Here is a 14,223-nt window from a genome sequence, read left to right as displayed (position 1 = left end):
TGGGCATGGTGGTGTTGGGTTGACGGCTGGACTCGATGATCTTAGAGGTCTTTTCAAACCTTAATGATGCTATGATTCTATGATTCTATGACTAAAGATGATTTTAGGAAATGAGGACATTTTTACTTACCTCTGTCTCATTTTTCCAAATCTAGCCCTGGATCATTTCACATTTACATACAGTGGTGTTTTAAAAATAGAATTAGCTCCTAAACAGCAGCTTAGATACTTTTCAAATTGTGAATGTACAGGTTGAATCCTTAAGGCAACACAGTTGAAATGCTTATTTTCAAATTCCACTTAAACTTATTACCAGTAGCAATTTAAAGTATCTGTTGTTGGATGTAATGTTGAAATAAATGACTAATTAGTGTCAACTTGCCAGCATTTAGTCACCAAGCAGCTTGGAAGATCTAGGGAACAGCTTCATAACAATTTACAGCACTCTCCTTAGACAAGGACACCATTTTACAAATCTCAGATATAATTTGACATCTCTGTAATATTGCTTTATGCGTAGCACTTCTTTTTCTACTCTCAGAATGGATAGTTTCTATTCTTCACTGATGGTCTTTTTTCAACTGGTCTCGAAGTTAAAGTGGTTAACTGATATTTGCTCCCTTGCAGCATATCTGCTTAGTCCTAGAGCTAGCCTTATTGCGAAGGGAATTAATTGAGATCGGTTAACTCACACGTCCGTGATAGCAGAAAGGCAGTCACTCCTCCTTTCTGGAGCGTGTGGCAGTCCAGCTGATGAATTTTATTGCTGATGTACAGTCTTCCATCCACTGTACTAAGCGTGAAGCCCCACCAAATGCATGGTAGATCTCTTACCAGGTAAGCATCGTTGCCACAGAAGCTGGTGCTGGAAGCCTCAATTCTCCATCAAAAGCAAAAAATGGGGTTGGAAGCATAAGCCAATGCCTGCCTTGGTGTGCAGAGACCCTCAGCAGCAATTGTCACGGTCTCAGTGTCACCTTTCGGCTGGAGAGGGCTCAGGCGCTGGCAGGGGCTGTGCAGAGTGAGGGCACCTGCACTTGCTGCAGAAGCCTGCTACCATGAGAAAGGTTGTGTGAAGCTCCCTTTGCCCACAAACTCTAAAAAAAGCCCATTTTCACCTATGAGTGTGGATGACGGCCAGTGCATTGTGAGAACCACCATGATTTAGGTAACACTAGCAAAGGCAGCTTGCAACTTTTGCATCAAGAATAGTTTTTCTGCTGTTTCTTTTCTTAGTCATGAAAATTGTCGGATCCATTCAGAAACATTCTCTTTTTCCTAAAACAAACAACATGCTCATTTTTGCCTCTGAAATCTGGGAAGAAAAAACAAAACAAAATACCACCTCAGTAGTATGTCTGTGTAACTGTAATGCAGCTGTTAGGAGTCAGCTGAGCTGCAGCTCTGGCAGTTTAAATAGCCCCTATACAAATGAACCAGACATCATACTTCTGTGATGCTTTGCAGCAGCTCAGGAAGTTAGGATATTGCTTTTCCTATGGAGTGAGGGGGAGAGATGACAAAAAAAGATATTTTTTGGACTTAATATTTTATGGTAAAGGAAAACAGAAGGAATTTGGTTATCTGGATCTCTGTCTTGACTGCAAGAAGCCGGGAATGTTTCCTTGGGCAAGTCTTTTAATTTTACCATGCAAAAGTTCCTTTTTTTGACCTCTAAGTACTAAAGCCCACCTTTACAAATCTGTTTAAGCTTCTTGGATGAAAGCTCTGGTGCACATGCAAAAAAAAAAAAAATCCCTGAATGTTATTAGAAATTTTGTATTTCAGAAAATTAGAAATTTTATATTTCAGAAACTGCAAACTCAGCCAGGTGCAGGGGCAATAGTTTGACTCTCTTGCACTGCAGGCTGGAAAGCCCAGGGAGCACTGCCACTCTCGAGAAGCAGATGTGATTTTCATCATTCATGAACAAGCATTCTGGCCAGCTCTTGGAGGAACGTTTGTGGACCCCAGAGGGAACCACGTCCATCACTACTGAGCAGAAGAGAGGGCTATTGCAACAGAGGGCCCTTTGCAGTAGTAAAAGCAACCGGGAAGATTATTTGCAATTCGATGCAGAATCTCCCTAGGCTGGAATAAAATTTGGAATAATCTATGTAATGTTCCGCATCTCACACTAACGGCAATATTTTGTATTACTAGAAATTACTTTTCCAAAATCATTAGGCTATTTGAAGACCTAGGTAAGGCTGCAGATTCACCATATTACCGTTACTGTCAGAGAGGCTAGGAATTGCTTTTCTTGCCTTCTCCCCTCTGCCGGCACGTAAGTGCGTGCCCGATTGGGTGGCTGGCTGCCTAAACGCATGGGCCGATGAGCAGCTGTATAATCTTTGCTGAGAGTCTCAGCAGAGCAGCCTCTGGGGCTCTGCCTGCGGCTCCTGGAGAACAGGAAACGGCCATTAGGCGAGACGGGAAGCAAGAGGGCAGATGTATCATCCCACCCCGGTGGGTAAAGCACTGACCCTGCCCACAGCAAGCAAGCAGCTGGAGGATGGGAGGGTAGACCTTGTCCTGGAAAGGCAGGACACCATTCTGTTAGTCAACTTCAGTGCAAAAAGCTTGAACCCCGCCTGCATGACATGCTAAATCCACTGGGAAACGTGATTTGTCTCCCACACATAAAAAAATATGTGCCATGCTGGCTTCTACGAAGATCGTTTAGTTTCCATGGATTTCGTACTATTTTCATTGTTCCTTGGTCATAAATTCCCTTGCTTTTAAAATAAATATTACCGACTTAATTTTAATGACTTTTCGTTTATTTTACAACTCCGTTATTTTCTGACGTTTTACGTGTTTGAAAACAAAAATTTTACTAACTTTCCTTTTCAGCAAATAAGATGGGAGCAGAAAACAGACCTCAATCAATGTGTTGTGGTTTAACCCCAGCTGGCAACTAAGCCCCACACAGCCACTCACTCACTCCCCCCCAGGGTGGGATGGGGGAGAGAATTGGAAGAGTAAAAGCGAGAAAACCCGTGGGTTGAGATAAAGACAGTTTAATAGGCAAAGCAAAAGCTGCGCATGCAAGCAAAGCAAAACAAGGAATTCATTCACTCCTTCCCATGGGCAGGCAGGGGTTCAGCCATCTCCAGGAAAGCAGGGCTCCATCACGCCTAACGGTTACTTGGGAAGACAAACGCCATCACTCTGAACGTCCCCCCCTTCCTTCTTCTTCCGCCAGCTTCATATGCTGAGCATGACGTCACATGGTGTGGAATATCCCTTTGGTCAGAGCGTTCCCCCCTCCCACCTTCTTGTTCCTCCCCAGCCTACTCGCTGGTGGGGTTGTGTGAGAAGCAGAAAAGGTCTTGACTGTGTGTAAGCACTGCTCAGCAGTAACTAAAACATCCCTGTGTTATCAACACTGTTTCCAGCACAAATCCAACACATAGCCCCGTACTAGCTACTCTGAAGAAAATTAACTCTACTCCAGTGAAAACCAGCATATAATGTAATTTTTTTTAAAGTATGTAAATGAATTCGAAGGAGGTGGGAGAGGGCACATGTCTTTGTAACACGCCTTTAAAAATGTTTTTGCATTTGCATTTATTTTTAATGGCGTTTATGCCCTCTAGTGTCAATAAACGTTATTGCAGCTAGGTTTTCTGAATATTGATAATTCTTTTCCTTAACAGTTTCTGTCACTATCAGCCTAAACTATTTGATCTTTGTAAAAATGCACATCCTGGTTTTATTACTATTATGTATGTCCTATAGTTTCAGAGTTTTGCTGTAGAGGTCATCTGGAGGGGTTGGTGTTTCTATCTGAAGTAAGCTATTCTAAATATGAACTTCTGATCTGTCAAACACACACAAAAATACTGCTAAATTACAATTTCTGTGATTACTTATTTTATCCTCCAAAATACACTTATTTTTTACTTGGAAAAAATTACTCCTGTGTTCAAACAAACAACCAATTTAAATAAGCTGCATTGTCCCTTTCATTTGTTAAGATTACTAAAGAAAAGACCTTCTCTGCTCACATCAGGGAAAAATGGCCAAAAAGTATGACTCGTTTCAATTATAAATCAGACCTTTGTCTTATGAAATATTCCATCTTAGAGCCATCAAAAAACAGTCTTCATTAGATTCAGGAATAAGATAAATAGCTGATGATGCCACAAATACAGCCTCTGTTGTCTGAGATTTCTTGAATTATGGGTAGGCAACATCAGATGTATTTTGCTCATCAGTTAGAAAAGCAGTATTGCTTTGGCAGGTGGATGTCCACAGGTAAGCTCTGGCGTGGCAATGCATAGGTTACAAAAATGTACATTTGCAAACCCAAATACATTCATGTTTCCCACGCTCCTACAACAGCTCAGCCTATTGTGTGTGATTCAAGCTGCATTTCATGGCCCCAAATGTGTCATGCAAAGCACTAAGAAATCATGCCCATGTTACTCAGATCATGACTCTGAAAGATCCAGTATTTGCAAAATAAAGGAATCCACTGGCTTGCTGTATTCCCTTGCAGGAAGGAGGCAAATATGTAAAAGTGGTCTGTCACCTGTCGAATACAAACAGCTGAGACAAAGAGACATGCCTTTAAATCCATCCATCCCTGTATGATGTCACTTAGTGAACAGATATCCACGGACTGCAAGCAACAGCACATGTCTGACCTGTCTGGACTACGTCTAGTGAAACCTAGGCATTAGTTTGATCACGTAGTTTCTGACTTGCGATTTGATAAAACTTGATTGACGCATCTAGTTTGTCATAGCCTTTTCCCTTCCCTTTTTGGCTAATGAAGCAGAATGCACCTGATTGATAACAGCGATCAGTACGACATCTCTTTTTCTTCACTCATCCAGAGCATACAATATTGGGATGACACTTTTGACATTGCAAAATTGGATTGTCAGTACAAATCATAAATACCCAAAGACTGACTTGAGCTTTGGCCACAATAATAGACATATGTGGAACAGACTATATACAGAGCTATGAAAAGACTGCAACTAGGAAAAAAAGCATGTAAAGGAAAATATGTGTGCAGTTACAGTCTGAAGAGCAGTGAGACAAGCAGGGTAGCACTAGATAAAACCTTGAAATAGTTCCCTTTTGAAAAATGACTCTGTGAAAATTGCTTAATAAGATTCCATATTTGTTGTCTCCATGACTGAAGAGATCAGATTTTCTGCAGAATTCAGAATTTGTTTTAGAGATCAAGTATAATTTTTCCACTTTGAAATACAAGCACCACAAAGCTACCCTGCCATCCTAAAATAGAGTTATGTTCTTATTTAGTTTAGACTTCCCAAGGAGTAAAGCAATTGCAGGTGGGGTAAAGGAAGAAATTTTCCCTTCATTTTATGTCATCCACTTCCATTGGTGATATTCAGTGATATATGAGGTATAACTAAAGGTAATGTTTAATCCAGCAGGAGGAACTTCATTAACAATTCTGGTCATGCCTACACTACACTAAAATCTGTGTCACTGTCCCCAAGGAGAGCAAGGCTAACCAGGGTAAATGTAGTAAAAACTCCATTTTGTCACAAAAGTGAGCAAATATGTTTCTCACCCTGTGCAGGAAGGCTAATTTCTTGGAAGTCGCTTTTTCTGACCGTAATTTTATTTAAACATCTCCAACACAGTGTTATCAACAGGAGAAAAACTAATTATGTAAGAGTTATTAATGATGTGAAAGATATTATTAGCACTAAACAATGGACAAACAGCATTACATTTGGAAAATGTCACTGCACTACAACTTATTCAAGCTGAAATAGAAAAATAATCAAAAGCAAGTTATTTTAAAATAACTTTAAAATAACTTTAAAATAAGCAGTATATCCATCTACCTGTCATTTTGCCCAGAAGGTAAGAAAAACATTGCAAAATACCTTCATGTATCAAACAATCCTAATTTTTTTATTTCGCTCCATAACACTGAAGTACTGTGAAAAGGCACCTCCTTATGTCAGTAGGTAGGTCCACACATAAATACTGAAATGTTAGGGACAGATCAGCTAATAGTTCCTGTCACCACTCCTAAAGCATCGGTCTGCAGTTGATTCACATAATTACAGTGTCACATTATCAACAGGATGAACTATATCCCTGAGCAACTTCAAACCAAATTAATTAGAGCTAGAAATGCCTTCTGTCCACAGCAGCCATCGGTGACAATGTGAGCTTATGAAGGTTCAGCAATTTAGCATTTCAAGTGATAGGCATCTAAATATAGGTTTAGGAATCTAATTTAAAAGATCTGTCCAGTAGTACTGGTCATGTGTAAATTTTGCATTTCAAGATCTGGTTGTGTCAGGTGTGTGCAAATATATATTGTCTTTTAAATAGCTTTCTGTTGATACACTTTGATTCAATTTAAGAAAATACTTTGATCGTATCTAAAAGGATGAAGTAAAACAGTAACAAATACTGTAAACCGGCAATGATTATCAGTGATTTGATCCTAGGACTTCTCCCCTAAGCTCACCACCCTGGCCCCATGCCCACCGCTCACCTCACTGCTCCGCCTAAAAAAACCTGGGGTTACTTAGGTGTCGGGGATCCCATTTGTCAAAGGGACCTTGAAAGGTCGTTTATCCACTTCCCTGCTCAAAGAAGAGAACAGCTGGGCATGCATCACTCCTGACAGCTGATAGTCAGCTCTGGCTTTAGGAAGATAAGCACCAAAAATGCCTATGTTGTGAGGTGCAATTGTTGAAGTGAAGGAAAGCATGACTCTCCTCCTAGTATTTTTCCAGTTTTACACATCTTGTAATTAAGAAGAGCTATATTAATAATTTACAAGATGGATTCTATTATATTATGTCTTTATATACAATCCTGCATGTCTCAAATTCAAAAACTAATAGCATTCAAATTCTGAGCAGGTGAGAGGGTTTATTGGTAGAAATATTAATGTATTTTTTCCTGTGAATATTTTACACTTGTGCATGCTTTGAAAAGCAACTAAACATTTATTTTACACAACATAATCTTTGTCAGTAGTCTAAGACTTGGTCATCTATATTATATCTGCCTGGATAACAATTCATTTGAATATTTACATTAAAAACCTTCCTCTTATCTTACAAAATGCAAACTATTCATCTTCACCTACAAGGTGATACATAATCTCCTTTTGACATATGCTGAGCTCTCATTGCCAGAAGGTGTGCTCTAACCCCATATAGATTCTCCGTGATCTGATATCCTCACCCCTTTATCTCCTCCTTCTCATGTTTAGGTGCACAGTTTGGACCATGTGACTTGAAGAATCCCCCCCATTCTCTATTATATGTGACTTGAAGAATCCCCCCCATCTTCTCTATTATTTTTCCAATTTCTGCAGAACAGACAGGTTTTGTTTTCCAGATAGCCTTTTCCAAACACTGCCCCTCTCGCAGTTTTATTTCTTACCTTTTCTTCTGTTAACAGTTTATAAATTCTTTGTGATAGGGAATGTGCTATCTCTCTGCTCACAAGCATGCTAAACTCACATGCTACAATCAATGTTTAATAATAACTTAAAAACCAGTAAAGTTAAAAACAGAATGGTACTAGAAGGTAATTCATCTCTTTATTAAACTCTGTAATATGTAATTACATACTTGTCTATAGAATATGGCAGTCTACAGCGTGCAAAGAGCTGATATCTCTTAATAAGCTGTCACTGGAGTGCCTCTACATACTTCAGCAGCACTATGTTCTTACTTGCTGGACAAAACAATATCCAGCATCATAAAGAAAGGCAGTAGCCCTAGTAATTCTGAGCACTGCCAGGATTTGCAGCTAGAATTTGTTTGGTTGCTTGCTTGTGGCTTGAGTTTTTCATGTTTGCTTTTGGCTAGATCACAGAAGGGACCTCTGGAGGTCAGCTAGTCCAGCCTCCCACTCAAAGGCAGACTATCACAACAATAGCTTATGTCAGCCATACTTTTGTCTAGCCAAGTGTTGAAAATCTCCAAAGATAGAAAGTCCACGATCTCCTGGGCAACCTGTTCCAAAAATGCGCTACCCTCCTAAATGAAAGTACTATATCAGCCTAGTGAGACAACAGATTATTCAGCTTGGCATCTAAGTTAACAAGTGGTCTCCCTAGGATCTTGCCAATGGAAAGTGATGACTTCTTCCAACAAGCAAACAGGGTAGGGACTTAATTTCGACACTGATTTTTTTTTTTTTCCTTAGCAAGGTCACTCTCTCTCTCCATGGAAATAGAGGCAGGCTGGGAAGACTAGAGCAGGTAAAACATAGATGCCCACAGTTTGATACATAGGACACCCAACATTAGCTTGAAATTAAAATTATGTGTGCACAACACTGATCAAGCTGTATATGCATGCATACGTGTATAAAGTATTATTTATATGCAGCGATAATTATTTGCAAAAGAAGTAAAATCTATTGTGCAATTAATTCATCCTGAAATTCAATACTTGGAAGAGATTTTGTCTTTACTAAACGTTTTGTTTTCTTTAATCCAGGTATGGTGACATGGTGCCGAAGACAATAGCTGGCAAGATTTTTGGTTCAATATGCTCCTTGAGTGGAGTCTTAGTCATTGCTCTGCCAGTTCCTGTAATTGTCTCCAACTTCAGCCGTATCTACCACCAGAATCAACGAGCAGACAAGCGCAGGGCACAGAAGGTGAGCTCCTAATTTTTGCCCCTTTTGTTGTTAAGCAATAGATAAAATATGACTTTTTATATGCTGTGCATCCTCAAAGTGTTTGGTTTCTTAGCAAGGGAACTACTATATGTATGTGCTACATGCCTAGCCCATGTCCCAGATGCAAATACTGTGTTATTTTTAGTGAGAAAGAAAAAAATGTTCATTTATCTTTTCTGTCAAAATTTACAGATCTATTATTGTGGTAATTCATCCTACTTGTTAGACTAGATCTAGTATTTTCAGACAATAGCTGCAGTCCCACCCACTGAAGATTCTTCTGTGTTTTTCAGGCAGACTTTCTTTCCACCAGAGTCTTCTGAGGAAAAAAAACAACCAACCAAAAAAAAAACCTAATAATGATTTCTAATGTCTATCCTAACAGCCTGCTTCACTAATCCATGTGTTTAATTCCCAGGTTCAGTCTCTGGGGAATGTGATTAGTGGGGAACTTGTCCCCACAGCTCTAGTTTGCTTAAAAAGTTTCAGAAAAAGAGCTTAATCAGGAAAAGCCAAAAGCAAAAGTCTGTTTTTCCAGCTTCCTTGATTTGCTGAGTCTCTCACTAAAATATCAACCAGCTCTACAACAAGACAATTTCTGTCTCTGACCCATATGTGCAAGGTCAGGAGCCAGGAAGAACTATTTGCCAGGAGAGATGCAGCCAAGCCTGGGCAGTCACCTTCATTTCCACATCACTGCCAAACTACTAGTCCAAATCTAATTTGCCCAACCCTATAACGATAAGCAGTTCAGACAGCCTCCATTGGGACCTGAAGCCCTGATAAGGTAGCCGAGATGCGTTACCTTCTGTTCCTCTGCTGGTGGCAGTCAGAAGGCTCTGTATGCAACACAGACCTTGCCAAGGCCAAGGTGTCACCACTTGGGCTTTTTGTGGTCCCATGGCCTCTCTTCAGAAGTTCTGAGTCTCCAGTGGACCAGGGAGAGCAGGATCACTGCCCACAGAGGCATGCAGGCAGGCTGTGGATGGGGATTACGTACGTAAACCAGGGAACACAGGCTGCCAGATGCTGCATCTGGCTCATATAGACAACAGCACCAGGTTTAGAGACACAGAATGTTTGTGTATTCCTTTCTGGCCTTTGACCAGAAAGGTCACCGTTTTGACTGATCTTTTCATGGAAATGAAGTAGATGTACACAGTGATACCATTCCCAGAATATCTTAAAATCAGCAGAAAGAGAGATACATGGCCAAGAAAGTCAGTCATAGGCCCAGGCTAAGATACTGTACTGTTTAATGACCACGTCTTGGAAGAACGCTGTCAGATGCGGAAAATAGCCATAAAAGAAACCAGGTGTATCACAGAAATGTCACACCTTTCTAGAAACCTGATTTCAAGTATATACTGCATCAGTGATCCAAATATCATACCTTACCTATCTACTAATTCCACCCACCCTTCTGCGTGCCATTTTGTCCCATGTGCTAGTTCCAGCTGTGCATTCCCCACTCCCACAGCTGGAACACGCAGAGAACACGTCAATTCTACACACTGTTTTTGTTGAGAACTTTTCCACTTCTGTTTGCGTAATGACAGCAGACAAAGAACAGTATATATCAGCCAGAACACAGTGCTTCATTACTGTGCCTCCGAGCATTGCACCAGTCATGGAAAACAGATCTGCTTGATCCCAGCAATCAGTGTGTCTGTTCTGAGCTTTCATAATAGCTGCAGACACAACCAGCCTTATTTCAGGTAGAAACTGTCTCCTACTGCGTGTCATGAAACAGACTTTTCTATGCCTGCTTTACACTTGCCAGTGAAAAAGAGATGGACACTAGAAAATACCTTGCAAAAATTAGATTGGCAGACTGGCTGATATTCCCAATAATCGCTTCCTGAATAGAAACCACTTGAGTTAATAACTGACTTTTTCTCCTTGCAAAACAGTGAGCTCATTGTATGTTTCAAACAGGAATATGAAGTGATGAATGGCAATCCTGCCAAGTATCTTTTCCCCAGAACAACGCCAACAGTAAGGATGAGAGATTTCCTCTGACCGTGTTTATGCCCTTCTTGCATTGGAGATATGGCTTTGAGGTCTGATTAGCTTAGCACTGGATGTGTGTTTCATTGATATCTCCTATTGCAAAGCTAATCTCTGTCAATCTAAAATGACTGAGATGTTGAACTGAATATTGCTCTGATGGACTGAAAAAAAACCAACAAAAAGCACTTCTTGGGTACTGTATAGTCCATATTTAGCAATATTTAGCTATGAAGTATAGCCTTGCATTTCACAGGAGGGTTCTACTGCATTGTATAAGAATATTCAAGCAAAAAGGTCGCATTATTGAAGTTTGAAATTCCTTCTTCATTCAACACAATAGAAGCTTTACACAGTTTTCTAAAATAAATGTTCCCCTAGGCACCAACTTTATTTCTATTCTCTAAAGCTGAAGAACATAAGCTTGAAAGAAGGTGCTGTTTCACGGAACACAGCATGAACCCCTGCAGGCGATGGTACCTCCTGCTGGCTACAACAGCTTCCATCTGATTGAGTGTTGGATATCTGAATTGTGCAACTTGCTTTATCAATACCTCATACAGAAGTTTAATCAAGGTAGTCTTCAGAAATGTCAAAACATTTGGGCTGTAAGGAAACTTAAGAGAAAGTTCTCCATTGAAGAGCTGAAATCTAGTCCCGGGAGCACTGGCAATTTTCAGCAGACAAATTTTGTCACTTGTTTTAGGTTTGTTCAAGAGCCATGTGATGATCAGTATATGCATTTACTGAGCTCTGCACAGCCATTCAAGATTAGACAATTCCATTTGTTTCTTTTTGGCAAAAAGATGCTGCACATTAATGCTCAGGAGAAGATGGAAAAGAGAAATTTATTTATATAACATCTTATTTTGAATGCATTTTAAAGGAAGCTCCTGCTTCCAACCATGGAAATACATTGTTGTAAAAGAGACCTCAATGTAAACAACAACAACAAAAAGACATGAAAATAAAAAATAAAGAAATCATCTGTGCTTATCAGAACATTTTCTTCTATCAGATAATAAGGTCCAAGGATCTGACCTATCCTGACAATAATAAATAAATAATCCAAAATGGATATTGGAATTCAGGGCAGAACTAATTATGCCCTGTAGTCTTACTATGCCTTTTCCTCAGGCAGACTTATCACAACTGAGACAGTTTTGAAGAATCCTATTTGTAGAGCTTTTCTCAGCTAGAGACAACTTCAAGAGGCCAAGTTATTTTGGTTGCCCATCAGTACCTTCAGGTGGCAAAGTTAATGACAGATGTGTTGTGACTCGTCCATGTATAAAGGAAAGGAAAGGAGGGGAAAGGAAAAAGGAAAAGAAAGGACAGGAAAGAAGAACGAAAGGTTTAGGTAAGCTTGGATACAATTTCCTATTCCATATTTGATCGGTATCAAGGGTTAAGATACGGCTAGACCCTCACAGTGCCAGATTCACTAGGATGACTGCCAGCACAGAGAAGGGAAAGGAGGAGGCGGCGGCATAGCTACCCTCTTGGAACAGGTGTCTGCTCCATCCCAACGTACTGCAGCAGCCCTTATGATGACAATATCCTCCTTACCCTGAATGAAGCATTCCTTGCTAGATGCCTTCCCTGTTTTCCATACATCTATTTTTATGCATCTTTTGAAGGCAAGAGCCTTGTATCCTCATAGTCAGCAAGTCCTAAGTGCGGGTCCATCTGCACATCATTGTTGATTACCTGATAATTGAAGGAGCCTTAATTTTAGTTGCCCAAGCACTTTCTCCCTGGAGTGACTTTGCGTGGTGCCTCAACAGAACACCCAAACAGCTATCATCAGCTCCAAAACCTGACTTCATACATAAAATTGAACCTGAATCTTTCATGTGAGTATGGTCTTCTACCTTCACATAGCAAAATATATCCTGAAGATTGGCTTGACTTTATTATTTATTGTTTGTACATGATGTATTTATCTGTCAAGTTATGAATAATTAGTTCCTAGGTAAATATAAAGAGCTCTAGGATAAATTGCAACAACAACTGCTTAACAGCACCTGGCAGTAGGGAACCCTGCTAGCCATTATGGCTTCTTTAAACGAGATAGATAGGCTATTAATCTCAGTGGGGTTGGAGAGACACAACTAACAGAATAACTTACCCAAGATTTTTGAATTTACTGAACAATAATTTGAATAGATTGTGAAAGAAAGGCACGACTCAACAAATATATGAACCTTATTTAATTCCATATCCATTAATGTACAAAGTAAACAGCATTTTCTTCTCTGCTGCATGCTGATATCCTATAAATTATTGTCAGCTAATCTGAAATCAATTATTTGCAATTACTGAAAATTAGAAAATCAGAGCACGAAATGTGGGCTTGACATTTCACTTGAAAACAAACATATAGGATGGATTTATGAAAGGTCAAACAAAATTATGTAAACAACATCGTGGCTGATTTTTGGACAATTTGGACAATTTTAGCCATTGCTCTAGGAGCCACAGTGTCGTGGTTTAAGCCCAGCAGGCAGCTAAGCACCACCCAGCCGCTCGCTCACTCTTCCCCAGCGGGATGGGGGGCAAAATCAGAAGGGTAAAAGTGCAAAAATTCGTGGGTGGGGCTAAAGACAGTTTAATAATTTTTTAAAATGAGAGGGGAAAAAAACAAGGGGGGACGGACAGATGACCAAATCCAAGAAAAAAAAGCGATGCAAAAGAAAACAATTGCTCATCACCACCATCATCATCACTGATGCCCAGCCTGTCCCAGAGCAAGGGCAGCCCTTGCCAACCTCCGCCCCCATCAGAAAAAAGAAAAAAAAGCGATGCAAAAGAAAACAATTGCTCATCACCACCATCATCATGCCCAGCCTCCAGAGCAAGGGCAGCCCTTGCCAACCTCCACCCCCATCCAGTTTTATTGCTGAGCATGGTGTCATATGGTATGGGATATCCCTCTGGTCAACTGGGGTCAGTTGTCCCAGCTGTGTCCCCCCCAACTTCTTGTGCACCCCCAGCCTACTCGCTGGAGGGGTGGGAAGCAGAAAAGGCCTTGACTGTGTGTAAGCACTGCTCAGCAGTAACTAAAACATCCCTGTGTTATCAACACTGTTTCCAGCACAAATCCAAAACATAGCCCCATACTAGCTACTATGAAGAAAATTAACTCTGTCCCGACCAAAACCAGCACACACAGAATGACTGTGAAGGAATTCATATCTTTTAATTGTACAAGATCATTAAAAAATAATAACCATAAGGTAAGTAATTAGTAATTTTTGAGTTTGATAGTAAGATAGTTATATAGTCTGGAGAGCTGCAGAAGAGAGACAACAGGACAACAGGACTGCACCCTCAGCAAGTTTGCAGATGACACCAAGCTGAGTGGTGCAGTTGACATGCCAGAGGGATGGGATGCCATCCAGAGGAACCTGGACAAGCTCGAGAAGTGGGCCTGTGTGAACCTCATGAGGTTTAACAAGGCCAAGGGCAAGGTCCTGCACCTGGCTCGGGACAACCCTTGGCATCAATACAGGCTGGGGGATGAAGGGATTGAGAGCAGCCCTGCCGAGAAGG

At 40.5% G+C, this 14,223-nt stretch overlaps 1 protein-coding gene across 1 annotated transcript in view; it reads left to right on the top strand.

The window, feature by feature from the left end:
* KCND2 (potassium voltage-gated channel subfamily D member 2) overlaps positions 1-14,223 on the top strand; it is a 293,947-nt gene that overhangs the window by 267,295 nt on the left and 12,429 nt on the right. Inside the window, exon 2 of the mRNA XM_009286811.2 lies at positions 8,475-8,637. Within this exon, the coding sequence (XP_009285086.1) occupies positions 8,475-8,637 (163 nt within the window). The remainder of the gene's footprint in view (positions 1-8,474; positions 8,638-14,223) is intronic.

The sequence above is a fragment of the Aptenodytes forsteri genome, unplaced genomic scaffold (assembly GCF_000699145.1).
Source record: "Aptenodytes forsteri isolate BGI_AS27 unplaced genomic scaffold, ASM69914v1 Scaffold166, whole genome shotgun sequence".
NCBI classification, from domain to species: domain Eukaryota; kingdom Metazoa; phylum Chordata; class Aves; order Sphenisciformes; family Spheniscidae; genus Aptenodytes; species Aptenodytes forsteri.
Note: the sequence above shows the minus strand (reverse complement) of the source record. Positions and strands in the feature narration are given on the sequence as shown.